The sequence below is a fragment of the Ascidia mentula genome, chromosome 6 (assembly GCF_947561715.1).
Source record: "Ascidia mentula chromosome 6, kaAscMent1.1, whole genome shotgun sequence".
Taxonomy (NCBI): Eukaryota; Metazoa; Chordata; class Ascidiacea; order Phlebobranchia; family Ascidiidae; genus Ascidia; species Ascidia mentula.
Window position 1 is genome coordinate 12,852,430 of NC_138571.1, and position 17,283 is coordinate 12,869,712.

Below are 17,283 nucleotides of genomic sequence, written 5' to 3' on the forward strand. Positions count from 1 at the left end.
TATTAGCAATCTAGCGTGCTTTTGGTCAGCAGTTCTATAGATCTACCGCAAGTTTAATTTAACGGCAGACAGCTAATCATTTCACTTTGAGGAATTTAATTAAAAAAAATTTACTCAAGACGGACACCTATAAAGAATAATACCGTACAGGGGTACCGGAGACGGTTGGGACCAACGAAATATACTCGCGTCAGCGTTTTTCAATTGAAGTATAAGGGATGTATAGTTCGTACGTGGAAAAGCCACTGACGAGTTTCAGGTCAAATTTCACTTCCAGCTGTGTGCATTATGGCGCTCTGCAGTTGCAGTTAAGCTTGCTGTCATCGATAGCACAACCAAAGCAAGGTAGAAAACCAGTGGAAAGCCCAATGAATACATGCTTAGCATCGATTGCTCTGCAGTGCCTTAAAAGTGATGTTCATTTTAGTGTTCTGGCCTTTCTAGAATGGTATTAATTATTAATACAGAAGCGTGATGCCACGAAACTTCCATTAATAATAATGCCTCTGCAGTTTGTGGTGATATATATGTTTTGTCGGTCGTTCCGTTAGTTCTGAGACAGCACTTTCAGTCGTTCGACGAGCCTGGCTATATATCAGACTGAAATTTGAAAAGATATTACGAAGAGTCAAACGTAATAAAAACACAGCCTTAAGGGGTTAAATCATCTGCTACTATATTTCTAGAATATTTAAAATGTAAACTCAATATGTATACAAAGAACACCTGTTTTTTATCGTATATTCCGTAAAAAGGTTTTCGTATATTCCTTTAGAAAGCTCGTATTTATGTGTCAGAATAACAATCTAATGACGAGGGGTCATAATGCGGGATGTGACGTTCATTGCAGCAGGAAGGCAGACAAGAGTCTATAGACTGTATGCACATTAAGACGACACCCAAGTTTATCCAGTCTGCTATCTTGACAGTTGCACCAGTTTGCCCGGCGAGCACATGTCTTGTTCATGTAATAACAGTCACAAAAGCAGACACGGGCATTTGGAAGTTCGGATTTAATCTACAGCTTTACAGTGTATACACAAGATTTTGGATTGAGCATTGTTCCTTACAACAACAATGGCCTGTAGCATTGCGCAATGGACGCAATTTTGTTACCAATTTTTGTAATAGATATTTTTGTAAGTTTCAAAAGAAACTTTATTGCGACAGCCCAACTGTTAACAATAGGAAACTGCAATAATTTTACGATCCATCGTCAATTCTATACAAATCTAATCGCTTTGTTTACAAGGAAATATTTCAGAATGCATATATTTACACGTTTAATCGAATTCGCAAAGGTTTTCTCCACTGTTGTCCCATTTTGAACGCATTAGTTTTGAAAGCATCTCTGCATTCTGCAGCCAGGAATGATGCAAACAACGCAATCTTTGCTCATTTTAAACGAGGTCGTCCAACCCAACCTAACGTTCGAATGCTACCCGCAGTGGGAAGCGGAATCGAACAGCATTTATCCATTGCCAGAACCCTGCCAGTCAGGATTAAGGGTAAGTATATGAGATGCAAATGCAAAACAATACGTTGGAAACAGGTAACTGAGTTGCGGAAATGCGTCAATACATTGTATAGGCGAGCAACAACAACAAGGAGCGGACTGGTGCGCTTATACGTGGAACCCGATAGTAGTACTGTAACGATTGCGGTCTGCTTTAAAAGAAATAAGACGGGCAAAACTCTTGATCTTAAAGGAAAGGTGTAAATGAATTGTTTCGGCAAGATGTCCGTTTTATTTCGTTGTAAATTTTTCGGGAACTAACGATTCCATTTGTCGAAACGTCTCGATTTTTTAGATCCGGGCTTCGCGGGGTTGTTTTTGCAAATAGAAGGTATTTAAGATTTTGTGGTACGATCTCTTTTAAGAGATAAAACATGATTTCTATAGTCTGTATTTGTTTTTTTACAATGTAACGCATGCACGCTCACAACACTCAATGACTTTAACTACACAGTTATAACATCATAATCAAGGCATTCTTTAAAAATAGGGTGCAAAATACTTTTTCAAGCTCACACGGCGTAAAAAAAGAAAAAATCGGTTGAGAACCCCTATTTAGATCAACAGATCTACCCTTTCTGCAATATTAGCAAATGCCGCAACGATTTCTTTTGATGTTGCTTCGTTTTGTGCAGTAAAGTAATTTCAAATGTCAAAATTCCCGCCTATTTTACGCCTCTGGCGCCACAATCGAATTTTGTGGTATACGACCCATCGTATATTGACCAGCATCTGATTATGCGCCAGCATAAGCATATCGATTTTCCAAGCCGCTGACATGCAACAAAAACCATGATCCCTGGTTTAAAAATCATGTGACGCGAATTGACGAGTGGAATCCCGTGACAGCGCAATCGTCCTATGGTCAGCACTGATCTTGCAAATTTTTCTTCCATAATATACGGTAACACAACAATTTCTTCCAGTTCTTAATTAGGTGTAGATTTCATGACAGAAAATGTTTTGTACGCTAAAATACATTTCAAAGTATTAAATCGTTTGCAAATGATTTGGCACTTGATTTTGATGAATCTGAAAAAGACAACGCATGGCATTTAATTTCAGCTGTTAAAGAGCATTATGCATTATGCATGCACGCATTGGTTCAGACGATTTACCACAGCTTCCGACATATTGACACTCTTAATGAGATTAATTACTCGTAACAAGAAAAAGGCCAAGACAAAATAAATGTTTGTACAGCAGTGCTGATTGCTACAGGATACACGATTTTTGTTGTTGTATTGTATTGCCGCTGTAGTCACATTGAACTACATTGCATTTCACAGTTCACTTGCGTATAATACACGTTGTATTTGTTAATTAGCAATAACAAAGTGACTTCTATTTAAAACTAAGTACTGTCTAATATTTGTGATGGTCTACGGCAACTGTGGAGAAGATTTATGACGTCATAATAACAACAGTTCAATACGAAACAAACTGTTAACCGAAATGGTGGAACTGGGTAAAGCTATAAACAATAAAAAGTAATTCACAATGGCTTCGGTTGCACTGGCGCTTGCATTTGCATCATCAGTGTAAGCAAGCAGTCATGCATAGCACAAAGCCTGACAAGACATTTCAATTACAGGAAGCACTACTCGATCTGGGTCTCATATTTGACAGCCTACAGCTGACAAGGGTGATCATCACGTGGATCTGCTTTCTCCTGTCATGCGTGGGCAACTTTGCGGTGCTCGCGTGCGTCACCATGTGGCGCGATACAGCTCACATGACTTACTGCCAGTTGATCATCACAAACATAAGCATCGCCAATCTCTGCTTCACATTTTTCGTATTGCCTATGGGTAAGTACTGGCATCTAAAACTGTTGATAGTATAGTTAAAGTCGCGGGAAAACTTCTATCAACGAGACTGGCGTCAAACAGAATAAAAAAATCATATTTTACTTGCGTATAGGTATAAGGCCATTGCTGTACACAATTCACTAAAATCTGTCATTTCAAAATTTATTTTTTGGCATCTGCACAAATCGTTCGCAGAAATTAAATAAAATCTTGTTTTTCCCATTTTCAGACGGAGTTTGGAACGTCACTATGATGTGGTATGGCGGTGAACTTGCCTGTCGAGTTTTGAACATGTGCAAACAGTTTTCCATGTACATTTCATCCGTTGTGGTTTTGGTTAGTTCATGTTATCATCTGCATGTAAAAAAGAATTGCTGAATTTAATATTGGTGAACGCAATTTTTCCCAATAGTTATAGAATATAACTAATTTTGCATAAAATGGCTTACAATTCTCTAATCACCGGATTATTTACGAATCGCGTGGGCATCGCGTTAATTAAGTTTTACTTTGTTAGAAAAGACTTCCGTGTTGTCTGTGGTAAGAGCACCTATATGTTTGTGTATTATTACCCTATGATTGCGGTGGTAAGATCACCTATACGTAAATGTGGAGGTCGCCTGGCAGGTTCGCTTCAGTGTACTTTGACCACAACCCGCTACGTTTCCGTAGTTCTGTATGTAGAGCAGTGGGTCTGGTTAGTCTTTGGTCGCGAGTTCAAACCTCACCGGGAGCATTTTCATGCTTGTAGGGAAATGGTTTTGTTCTAGCTTGGCTGTGATGCCAAGCACAAACCATTGATGTAAAGGTGTTTTTCTGATAATTTTCACACGTGTCTATATGACCAAAATTAAAAACCACTTGACAAGACCAAGAAATAAGCACACCAGTCGATAAAAAACCTTTATTAAAACATTTTGTTGGTTTTGTCGAGATTGTCGGGTTTTTAAAACATTTAATTGACGCATTCTATCAAGTTAAATAACAAAGAATCAACCAAAAGTAATATAAAACCAAACACACATTTCTATTTACTATTTATTTTTTTCTATTTAAGCCCAAATTTCAGAAATTAACACGAAATTGGACCCTGATTACAACTAAAAAAATGTCAACACTTTTTATGCGGTTATAGAATTGTAGTTTCCAGGAAAGAGAGCAACGTGTCATCTTTGCAGGTGATGACAGTTGACAAAGTAGTTTGTCTGCTCCTAACCAACTCGGCCAACGGCACGAAACCGTTCATGAAACGAGTGATGGCCGCAGCTTGGATCTACAGTTTTCTCAACTCTGTCCCTGCTGTAAGTAGCAGCGGCTGTTGATTTAGTCGGGTTATCGATTTTTGGTGTTCTTTCGTTAAAAGTATATGGATATGAGTGTGTGCATGATTCAGTTTAATATAAAGTTTCTTTAATTTGAAAAAAAAATAATTAAAATAGCTTTAAACTCTCCCAAAATACTGAAAATACGAAGAAATAATTGGATGCATAAAACTTGGGGTCAAGTAATTTGAACAGGAATTAAATTTGAGCAAATTCGCGGAGAACATGGTGCATCATATCCTTGACTATGGAAAAGAGTCGCCACAGCGTACTAATTTCTAACCTTCGTGTTATAGTTAGCACTGTATATGAAAATACAAATGTACCAAGCAAAAACGGCATTGCCTCACTTTCTTTTACAGAGCTTCATCTTCTCAGTGGAGAAGATCACAGTGTACAACGAAAATTGTCCGAACATTAACATCCCACAATGCACTGACAACTGCCTGCTTGACGACAAGGCCAAGACCTGCTACTTCCTCTACACTATGGCCATGTCATTTTTTATTCCTGTTTTCATCATTATTGCTTGCTACGGTCTCATTACCTTGGCCCTCGCGCGCATGAAGAAAAATGCCAAAGGTACAAGAAAAACATATATGTACAAAATAGCCATAATAATAAATGAGTGCAAAAGGTAGCCAAGTGCCATAGTCACCAGCTGCACTGATGAGACCTTGCAGGTCGAAACAGTGTGTACACTTGTGTGCAGCTCTCGCACAAGAAGAACGTTTTGAAATTTATATATGTGTGTTTTAGATGTTTATAGCCTATACGCCTGTAGGGAATCTACATCACCTTTTGTGTAACGTGCTATAAACAGACAGCCCAACTTGTGCACTTATTGCAGAATCACACCAATGGAAACGTAGCAGTCTGACACGGAAAAAAATTCAGCAAGTCCGAAGGTCTTGGCAGATCGTCACAGGACTATTGACGGCGTCCTTTTTCATCAGTTGGGGCCCGTACTATCTAACTGGAATGATTTACTACTTCAACGAAAATGTGATGAGCCCAACGGTAAAAACCTATTTGCTTGTTTTGTTTTTATAGACTTGAACTTTAGTGTTACTACAGCGATTGTCAGGTATAACGTTGTGTACAGTAACATCGAATAGCTGCTCGTTTTGGAATTCTGAAGTTTAAAATCACTCATGATATTTTGTGTTAACATTAAGGCTATTTAGGTATGCCAAGACAACCCATTACCAATGGTGTGCCAACACAAATTAAATTAGGATTTGACCGAATCCAAATACCAGTAGCCATTATTCAGTCGAATCAATAAATTTACGTAATAGTGGTACGCAGAGTTTGAATTTCCACTGTACCGACATAATTATACCCTATACTGTCCTTATTTTGCTCTTAATTCGCTGTTTGCGCTAACGTACAATCCCTTTTCGTGCAAAATTTCAAAAAAACATCGCGCGATTTCAAGCACCCTTGTTTACGGAAAATGTATAGGATTCGCGGTCAATATTTGGAATCAGTGTCCATATTTGGAAAAATTACATATACCTACTGATAGGTCGGATTTTCAGATTCGGGGTATAACCTTATCGACATATTCGTGCTCTACATACTATACCGTATACGGATTCAAATCCCGGCGCACTTTTCTGGTCACTAATGCTTAATTGCTTGTGTGCAGACGAGGACGGTGTTGTACACGTCTATGTATTTTTACCCGTGCATTCAACCGTTCGTCACACTGGTACAGATGAAAGACGTTCGCACCACCATGCGGACAAACACGATTCAACGAGTCACGTCTATATTCAGGTACAGTCACAGTCTATTTTGCATGGTTTTGGGTGGTTGTAGAGCACACCGCATGTATTTAAATTTTGGTCAACCGAAAACATATATGCGATGCACTGTCGAATATCATTGACAAATTTGTCACCGAAGAACAGCGATCTGGTTTTATATTTTACAGTTGATTTTTTGTATTTCAATTTGCTGCATATTTCATAAACTTTATATTTACACAGTCACGACAAACCAGCGAGCCCCCGGCATAGACCAAACGACGAAATTGAACTGTTTTAATGACCTTCCTTTTCCGCTACATAGCGGCATACGCAACTGTTGCAAGACTACCACCAAGCGGCAGATCTTATGGCAAGACACAAACCATTGGTGGGTGAGCGATTGTGGCATCAGCCAAAGCGCCAGAGGCCAGACACATACACCAACTTATCCACATTCTATAGCGAAGGGTATGTTTGGTTTGAAATCCCTGTTGGAAACAGCAATCAACTGAACGCGAAGCAGAAAAGATACTTGGGATTTGATCGCAAGAAAACTGAATTTGGTTTTCCCGTGCGCTGCCATTACATATCAATTTATTTTCCACTTTAAGAGTAAGCTTACATACGTGTGCCGATGTTGTTGCGTTTACCGTCAAAGGCGGTTTCAAAGCTACTTGATCGCCTTTAGAATCGGTTAAAATCGAAATACGTAACCCCCATTGTAAAAGTTTTCAATGTGTATATTCGTCAAACATTTTATGGGTATCGATTGTATGCTGTGTGACTATGAATGACAGGAAAGGGAAGCAGTAAAATTACAGTTTATTTAGAGTTTCCTTCAAAAATATACTTGTTTCTGAAACGTAAATTAACTGACTGCATAATCAAATGTTGTTTGAAACCTTTATCCATTAATAATACAGAAGTATTTCATGCAACCGCGCGCTTGGCACGATCGCCCTAGTGCGCGGGCGATCACAGCTATCGGTTGCATGAAACGCTTCTGCGTTGCGTGATTGCAGTGGTAGAGATTCCCCATACGTATATGTGGAGGTCGCCTGGCAGGTTCGCGCCAGTGTACCTTGACGAATATATACCCTTCCCCCCTCTATGCTTCCGTAGCTCAGTTCCGTATAGCTTATTGTCGCCCGACAGGTTGTGCGCTTGCCCACAAGTGTACGTTTGGCCACAATACAATAAGGTCATGTAGCTCGGTTGGTAGAGCGTTGGGCGTAAGCCCAGGGTCGTGGGTTCAAACCTCATCGGGTGCCTAAGTTTCTAGATCTGGCTCCGAGTTGTCAGGAAAAAGGCTGCAATGCCAAGGCAGCTAAGCCAATAAACAATCAAGTAGTCCTATGATAATATTGACAATTGTTGATCCCGTTGACCAAAATATGCAGCCATGCAGTGTTTTCACAAAAAGTATTTACTATTGCCTAAGCCTCCTTTTTGCCAAAGCCTCCTTAGAACCCAGTTGCCACCGTAATTAGGGCAACGAGAAACTCCAAACTTGGTATGTCGAGTGCATCTTGGCCTCACCTGCCTTACGTGCAGCTAAAAAAAATGCATTACATTTTACGGGAAAAAAGCCACTGGGTCAGCAGAACAGTAGCATGCTGCAGCAATTACTAGGTAGAACAAAATTTGCCGAGAAGTTTATTTTGGACTCGCAGTCTGTTTTGGACTTGGGGAGGATTCTTGAACTAAAAAATATTAACAACAAACTGTCAAAAATCGCAAATGTGGGTCAACCGCTTGTGTGTTACAACTGCTCTTATTGCAGTATTCCGGACGTTGATTACATTTGGACAGAAACCTTGAATTTGAAACTGAGAATGTGATTTTCAGGCATTTAGCGTTGAACTAAGATAATGGCAAAGTTGGTTCTACTTCGAATTAAATGTTGTTGCGTATCTGCATTACTTAGTGTTATTTCAAACAGCTTTATTCAAAAGTTAAACAGACTTCTAGTCTAGAGGACACAAGGTGGGCCGCGACCCAAAATAGTTTGCCAACCATTAGTGAATCGTTGTAATGTCTGGTAGAACGGAGTTGAACAAAGATTTCAATGCATTTCTTTGCAGTTTAGTCAGCGAAAAAGATTTTTGGCTGCAGGCATGCGGTTTGCAAACAATTTCGCGGGTCATTTGGCGAGGAATTTATGTTCTTATTTTCACAACATGTTGGTACAAAACAAAAAAAAGAAACGCAGCGAAATTTTTACTGCAGGAAGTTTTTTCAGGATGTGGGTTTGCTAGATGAATCGAGTTTTAAACAATCATGCTGACGGAACAGTCATCGTATACAGGATACAATACTGATGAATTCGTTTATGGTGTATTATACGCCATCAAAATTTAATCTATTGTGCCACGAAAGAAACGTTCCAGCTTATACGGATTTTTTAGGTATATAAACTACTGTGCGGTATAAATGATTTATGGGTTAAACAATATGGGGATTTGCGCATAAATAAAGTATTAAATATCACCAGCTTAGTCAAAATTTTACTCAGGGAAACTATAGTGGCAGATTAGTTTGCAAGCTCCTAGAGAAAAAAAAACTGTGGAAAGTCCAATGGGAAAACCAAAAGTGACGGATAACACTGTGGAAAATGCACTGGAAGAGGCTGGCGACTGTGGACTTTACCACATATGGTTGATGATGTTGGTCGTTGTTCCCTGCATCATGGTGGGAGCAAATGTGGCCACCTCTGTGTTTGAAGACATGATACCGTCATACCGTTGTGACGTAAACTACACCGATTGGTTGAATCAGGTAGGACGTCATCGGCCAGCAGTCCATCCCTTAATTGTTATTTTCTATTCTTCTGGTGTGTGGTGGAGACTGTTGTCACTACGCTTATTTTCTTGCGGATTACAATAATTTTTATTATTTTGATTATATTTTGCAGACGTGCAATATTACAGTCAACGACGGAAGGCCTAAATTTCAACATTCTCCGAACGACAAAAATCCTGAGTGCTACAGGTGAACTTCTGTTTTGACATTTACAAAACCGTACAGAAACAGAGTTAAGGGGTTAATTTTACGGAATGTAGGCTACTCAACTTACACGATAAATGGTCAGAAATAATATTATTTCAAAAACATGGTTTGAGGGCGTTCGCCTAATCTGACAACTCTAATAGTTTGTGCTATTGTTGTTGCTATTATAATTTCTAGGATAGGACTGGAACAACTTGATTATAACGATTTTATTGTATTTGAAACCTAATGAAATCTCGTTGTATAACTGATAAACGTTGGTAAATATAATGTACATCTGTATGTGTCACAATGTAAGTTCCCATAAGTTATTACATAAACATCATTTGCAGAACATAGTGTATAAATGGTTACAACACATTTGTGTGTACTTTACACATTGTACGATCAACTCCTTGAACCCAGCAGCGTTACATACAACTTCCGCGTTGCAGGTACAGCTTCACGAACGTCTCTACGGTCGACTGCCACCAGTGGCAAAGCCAATTGACTAAAAACAACAGCCGCATATCTTTAACCGAATCAGACTTTGAAACCTGCGACCGCTGGACTTACGACCGGTCGGATATGCGCGAAACCACGGTAACGGAGTTTTCATTGGTCTGCGGAAGCACGTGGGCTGGATATATTTCCCAATCATCGTTTATGTTCGGCGTGCTGATGGGAAGCGTTGCAATGGGATGGATTGCAGAGAGGTTGGCAACTTTTTCCTGGTTTTGAGCAGACGCGAAGTGTGATTACATGCCTGCGCAAGCATATGAGACGAATGTGTTCCCTTTATTGGTTGACCTACATTTGATTTTGTTTTAAAAAAACTAAGCCAGTTGTTACTACTGTTACCCAAAACTCTGTTGCACAAAACAAAGTTTTTTTTGCAATACTAGAGCATTGCAATACTTACAACAGAAGCATATATTCGTTTTACAAATAACTGTGTTTATTTAAACAAATGGGGCGTGTATGTATTTCTGTTAGACATCCGCCTGTCCTACTGGAAATGCGGGACCAATAAATAAAAACTGCGGAACCCGGCACATATCTGTGCTTTACCCAAAATAGCTTCAAATACTGAAGGCATAATTCATGGATGTGACCTTTTTTGGTTTACCTGGATGCGCGTGGCCTCTTTTTCAACTGCGAGGCCCCATTTTCAGCGCGGGACATTTTTAGTCAAATCGGCTGAGTACTGGTCCTGACTGCATGAGTCTGTAGGAAAATAATCAACAAAACTAACCACATATTTAGAACCAAACCCAATATGCAACCACTGTTTCAGATGGGGACGACGGCGTACCTTCCTCCTGTTTGGAATCGGTTCCTTTGCATTTGGAGTTGCGACGGCATTCGTTCGAACTTACGTCGAATATGTTGTGTTGAGATGTCTTTTCGGATTTTTTCTGTACAACACCTTTCCCATCTTGTTTATACTGGGTATATATCGATATAGAGTTTTTCTTTTTAATGTTTATTGTTGTCAAGTGGTCAGTAACCCGTCCAATCAGAAATCACTATACCTGATCATTCGCCTTAATAAAATAAGTATTATTGAAAAAGTCATTATATACGAATACGACATACACATTGAATCCAAAAAAATACAATGTACTCCAGGTGCTTAGTGTTGTACATTCCACTCGATAAAAGAGTCACTGCTATTCACGGGGCATCGACTTACCAACACCGCACGCATTTCGGGTAACCAATGAAATTACAGGCACCGAGGCCAGAAATTGGCAAGAAATTACCCAATGAATAGATATTTATGTAAAACTTAAAAATATTTAGGTAAAAATCTTTTGGTTCAAATTAGGCACCACCAACTAGCGGATTAACACGTACATTACAACGCGATGCCCGAGCAATCAAGTAAAATGTGATAATCTTACCAGCGTTGTAAATTTCAGTATCGGAACTCATCGTAGCACGTCGCCGGGCAGTCCTCGCACAATACGCCCAATTTTTATTTGCTGTTGGTTACATGGTGCTCACTGCCATGGCGTTCATCACCCGACACTGGAGGTCGCTACAACTTTGTCTTTCCATTCCGTGTGGACTTTCGATTATATTGTGGTGGTGAGTGATTTTAAACTATGTTGGTGTCCACCCGCTAGACAGAAGATTAGATAATCGGGCACTAATGCCAAATTTGGCATGTCTTTGGTTGGAATGTGAAGCACTGCGCTGTGCTTTGTTCGGATTCGTATAAAGGTCAGACGGCCACGTTAAATTTGTTGCAAGGTTTCTTCCGGAGTCGCCAAGATGGCTGATTGCCAACAGAAAACGAAGAGAAGCTTTGAAAGTGGTGACAAAGATACAACGAGTGAATACAACCTCATTGTGCGGTTATTCCGGCAGCAGCAATGGTGCTGTACAGGGTAAGACGAACCGATAAATATTTTGAAAAAAAAACAAGGAAAAAAACTAATAAAAAACAAAATATACAAAAAACAAACATTAGTACGAATATTACTCTACCTTGCAGTTGGGGCACAAGAAGTTCCACTTACGGAGCGAGATGAGAGGGAGAAAGATGGATGTGATGGATCTTCAACAAAAAACAACCAAGCAAAAAATGAAGACAACACCGATCGTGTTGGGTCATTGGATATGTACAGACGCAAGAAACTGCGGTCTATGTCAATGGTTGTTTCCTTCCAGTGGTAAGCAGACATTTACTGAACGATTTTGAGACTTATTGCGAGATGCGGGTATGATCTCTGTAAACAAAAAAAAGCCGGTAACTAACAGCTCTCTATGATAAAAAGACATTTTTTTAGAAATGTCACATTATTTCACACAATGTTTTAGAATACAATCTGATAAACTTAAACATAACCTGTTCGATTTATTTGAGTCTTAAATTTCAAATCCGATTAAGGACTCCGTTTCCAATCACCTTCTGTTCAGGTTTTCCGTTTCGTGCGTTTACTACGGACTGACGTTAAACGCGGCTCAATTAGGCGGGGACCCATTTCTAAACATGTTTTTCAACGGTTTGGCCGAGTCGGTATCAGTACTGCTGGTAATTCCGGTCTTGAACTGTGCCGGTAGAAGATTTCTAGCGGTTTCGAGTCAGATCGTGGCTGGGATTTTCTGCATCATTTTGTTTGTTATTCCTGGCGGTAAGAAAAGCAGATTGTTGCGAAAAGCATTTTTCCAAGTACAAAGCTAGAAATACAGTGTGTTTCAAAGTTTTGTACATTATAAGTGCCTTTCTGTGTGTGAGTAACAGTCGCTCGTATTGTTGGCCAGATTTGCCATTCACCTTTGACTTGTGTCGCGCAAAAGAAGTGTTGCTGGAACAAGTTGATTTCGTGAAAAAGATATTTTCATTGATTTCAAATTAATTTGTTTACAGACACCGGATGGCTCCTAATCGTTTGTTCCATAATCGGGAAGTTCGCGATTGCGTCATCGTTCAGTGTAATGTATCTGCACACAGGAGAACTTTACCCAACAACCATGAGGTAATACAACATCAGGACATTGACATTTTGAACTTTGCTGATATTGGTTTGTATCGATTTGAGTACACATGCACAAACAATCTTGTATTTCACTATTTTTCACTAAGCCTGACTGAAAGACGTTCTTTTTTATCATTTTAAACCCTTTTAAAATAGTTCCAGGTAAATTTACAGCAATGATACACCCTCACATAACACGACTTACCCGGTTCATAGTCCCAGTAACATATACAACTTAAAAACACCTTAAAACATGGTTTCGAAATTTCCTATGCTTGTTTGTTTGTTTTCATGTAAGGCCTCTAAACAAAAAACATATACTGCGAACACCAACTTACCATGGACTCTAAACAAGCATTTTGCTTTTAACCTTTTCTCGTCAACGTTCAGAGAATAACTGATATAATGCTGCATAGCTTATTTACACTTTTCTCGTGAACATTTTGGATTAATTCAAATGGTAAAATTTTTCAGAAGTGTGGCCATCGGTGTATGCAACGCTTGGGCTCGTCTTGGTGGGATTGCGTCACCACTGATAGCAATGATTGGTCTCCTAGCCCCCAGTCTACCATACGCCATATTTGCCACAGTGTCTATTGTATCTGGTAAGCCCACATTTTTGGCGGTGTTATTGAATGGGTAACAACGTTTTTTTGACGTCTTTTTAGCTTTTTCCTTAAAAGCAAAACTAGTTACAGTGGTGTGAAGTAAGAAATTCCTTGATATTATTTCCCATTAAACATCTCGTACATAGAAATCATGTTTATAAGTTTCAAACGATGTGATTAGGGGTACTGATGTTCACTGTGCCCGAGACCACGAACCATCCGTTGTTGGAAACGATAGAAGAAGGAGAGGAATTTATCGCCAAACACTCCAGATCACTAGGGACCCTTATCGGCCGACTGTGCAAGAGCAAATCCTCGAGGGCCACAGAAGTGCAGACAAACCAACCAATTTCGGTCGGCGCAACGTTGTAAAATTAAAAGAAAACCTAAAATTGTAACATTCATCAACTTTGTTCGATGTCATCATTACTACAAGGAAAGAGCTCCATGAAATACGTCGAACTATAGTTTGTTTTCGTGATCACTGTCATCTTTGCTACAAAGTGAATTCGTTTTTTGCGCCTTTGCAATGTTCGCAAGTCCATGGTAATGTAGACTATGAACACGTGTAACATCAAGGCACATCGGCGATTGTGTTCGCTGCGAGCTTGCGATATCGAAATAAACAAATATTCGATCAGTCGCAAACATTTGAGCACACTAAATGTTTGCGCGAGCAATAAGCGGCAGTGAGCTGAGCAAGGTATGTGCGCTCATCTCTGCAATGTTTGCCGTGAAATGCGCACTCTCTGCCGTTGTGTTGCAAAAAACGATTTTTGTGTTAAGCGCCAAATTACTCCGTGAATGTTCCATTTCTACTTCGGGTCGTTTGAAATGAATCACAGTTCATACATGATAGTGACGTCATTCGGAAAAAGTCTCCGTAAATCATGAAGTTTTTAGACAATTTTTTAGACATTCTTGGTGTTCAAAATTTTAAGGCTGATTGTCTCGCCCGATTTCGCAAACCGTCTCTGATACGACGCTGCGATGGCGCATGCACACTGGTACGATCGTATGTTGTGCTTCGGTGTGTTTTATATATAGTTCCAGTAAAGTTAAAAGTTCGCGTGCAAAACTACTTCAAACATCTTGTTTATAGAGAAATAATTGATAGAGCTCCAAAACCACAATGTTGTTGCATTCAAAGTTTATTCACGCTTTCAAAACACATGATCAACAATATGAAACAATTGTAAATTAATTTGTTGGTTTTTGAATATGAGGGTCCTTACAGAACATTCTTTACGTGAAAAACAACCCAATTACGAGCCTATTAAGTGGGTCACTTCACTGTCAACTGCTTGAAAATACAATCTGTTACAATCTAAATTATGGGTATTCTGCTAACAATCACTGTGCCACAAGATAATTTATTTTTTTGAATTGAAAGAATATATAAAAATATATTTTTTTTGAGTTGAGATATTACTGACAAACCACAGCTTTGTGGAAAACCACAAAAAGCTACTGACAGTACAATATTAAACTTTATGTAACTTGAGCAAAACTATACTCACATTCTGTGTCAAAAGTTCAATTACAGGTATATGTAATGGATGCATAAAAGACAAATTCCTGATCCTAGTGATAGCAAAGACTGTAACAAAAGTACTTTTTGTTAAACTACTGCTGCTGCATACTAACATCTTGTACATATTCTCTCTTACATATATCGAGTCCTAAAATTGCATTTATTTGTAGCTAATACAATTGTTATAATGATAGTTGTTTTAATATAACAATCACACATGAATCATCACAAATTTGCTGTAAATGTCATGAAAAATGAGGAACAAATTCATTTTTTTTATATAAACTTGAATCATTATTCACCAGTAGTGAGCATTACAACAATCCTAAATCACTTGTGAACAGCACAGCGAATCATATTTTGAACTCAACGACAAGCTATTTCATTACGATGTGCTTACGACGTACGACGGAGTAGAACTCAACTCTACTCGAACGTAGCGTCGTTAGATTGACTACTTTCGTCGTAAGCGGCGCCGCCGCCGAATGCTTCTCCCACGACGCTCCGACGCAGCGGGCATACAACTGCTCCGACTGTCGCAACCATTGTATCGTAAGGCCCTTATGACGCGCTTACGACGGCAGACGGCAGATTTGTGTGTACACAACGAGACGATGTGAAGTTAGTGAATTATTGATGAGTTTTAATTAATTAGTGCCGATGTGCTGATGTGTGCCTGATAGTCGGAACTACAAGGGGTATTCAGGTGTTTGGAACGAAATGTTTTGCGATAATTGTAGGCATTGAGACAGCATCAGCCAACTGTTATTTAGTGTCTTCCACAGGGGTGGACAAACGGCTCGCAGGTCAGAAATCATTGAAAATTTGACAGACGGACAAACGGTCCATGCGGGTAAAAATTGGACAATGCACGTTCACAACATAGTTTATGCGACTAACTTATTTACAACAATCAATGTTTAAATACTGCAACAGAGAAGCCAAAATAACGTGCAACAAAAAGAATTGTAAGTGGTGAAAGAACTGGTGATCTTCATAGAAACATTTGAAACAAGCTGTTGAACTTATTGTATTCCATTTGATGGGTACACAAACATGTGCAACGATGTGTGGGGGGCGTGGCAAATTGTTTGACGCCCATAATGGCTAACGATGTGACGTATGGAAAAATGTGTACATGGTTGTGACGTGTTATATTTGCGTTTGTTAAACTGATGTATCAAGTGGAAAGAGTGGTGCAGTCCGTTATAGAATTTTTTCAACACGAATTGGTGTAATTTACTGAAAACATCCCGTGTATGTTCATGAGCAATCTTGAATGTTGACCCATTTGGCAGTAAGCGGTGTAGAAAAGTTTGTTAAATTTACATTGGCAGGGCTTCCTTGCTGCGAATTGTCTCAAACCCTGTGACGTAAACCAAAACAAATTGGCAACGGCGGTTAAACCAGCTAGCCTACATGTCTGAACCCGCTAAATAACAAAGTAGGCGGATCCAAGTGCTTTAAATTGTCTATACATCCTCTGTCTTCTGCTTCTAATGTCCAGTAAACTTCATCGCAATTCGGCTAGACATCGGTGGTTGAATTGAGCAACTTTATACTGATGATTCTTTAATGTTGCAAATATAACGATGCAAACATGTTCAAGGAATATTTGACCAACAAAAATCCGAGGGTATTAGGAGATGACTTCTAAGCCACGAAACATGGATGACCCTGTGTGTTGTTTGACTAACAAGGACCTTGAATTTCAATACGACAAACTGGCTTCAATCATCGAAAAGTCGAACCTGCTTGATGTTCCAATCGTTATTTATTCCATTGCTGGACCCGAGCGAACTGGAAAATCGTTTCTTCTCAACGTTTTCTGGCACTTATTGAAGGTTGATGGTGATGATTCTAAGGAGGTAATTTTATCTGAAAGTTAAGTTAACATTTTACAAATTTTGCATGTCTGGAATTTTTTTTTTCTGACGCAAACAAACCTGATTTCAGGTGACAGATAAGCAAACTCCACTTCCGCGAATATTTGAACACAATTTCCGCACAAAAGCTTTGACTAGAGGCATTTATATGACAACCAAACCCATCATATTGACAGAAAATAAGACTGAGGTAAGTTTTGTAGTGCCAGAGTTACACGGGGTAGGCTTTTAGAGTCGAGGTGGAGCTTAAGTTTAAAAATAATCCGGAATTTTGACCCGAATTTACATCCAGCTGCATCTGGATCTTACCAGTGAAAGATAAAACGATTTGTATTTCTTTCTTTTTGCATTTGTTAAGTTCAGTCATGTCAAC

General features: G+C 39.2%; 2 protein-coding genes across 2 annotated transcripts; both read left to right on the forward strand.

Annotated features, from left to right (window-relative positions):
* The first annotated feature begins 786 nt into the window (after window positions 1-786).
* Window positions 787-7,176, forward strand: LOC145906360 (gonadotropin-releasing hormone receptor-like). Its single transcript, XM_082993779.1, has 8 exons — window positions 787-1,508; window positions 3,111-3,327; window positions 3,557-3,663; window positions 4,506-4,628; window positions 5,012-5,231; window positions 5,500-5,669; window positions 6,304-6,434; window positions 6,647-7,176. Exons 1-8 carry the CDS (start codon window positions 1,371-1,373, stop codon window positions 6,702-6,704), a joined length of 1,164 nt encoding a protein of 387 aa, XP_082849905.1. The 5' UTR covers window positions 787-1,370; the 3' UTR covers window positions 6,705-7,176.
* A 1,101-nt stretch (window positions 7,177-8,277) lies between these two features.
* LOC145906329 (organic cation transporter protein-like) lies at window positions 8,278-13,862 on the forward strand. The gene is made up of 12 exons (XM_082993748.1): window positions 8,278-8,316; window positions 8,939-9,184; window positions 9,321-9,397; window positions 9,850-10,110; window positions 10,692-10,846; window positions 11,320-11,488; window positions 11,654-11,790; window positions 11,898-12,075; window positions 12,323-12,537; window positions 12,774-12,882; window positions 13,357-13,487; window positions 13,672-13,862. The coding sequence occupies exons 1-12, from the start codon at window positions 8,278-8,280 to the stop codon at window positions 13,860-13,862; spliced, it is 1,908 nt and encodes a 635-aa protein (XP_082849874.1).
* The last annotated feature ends 3,421 nt before the right edge of the window (window positions 13,863-17,283 follow it).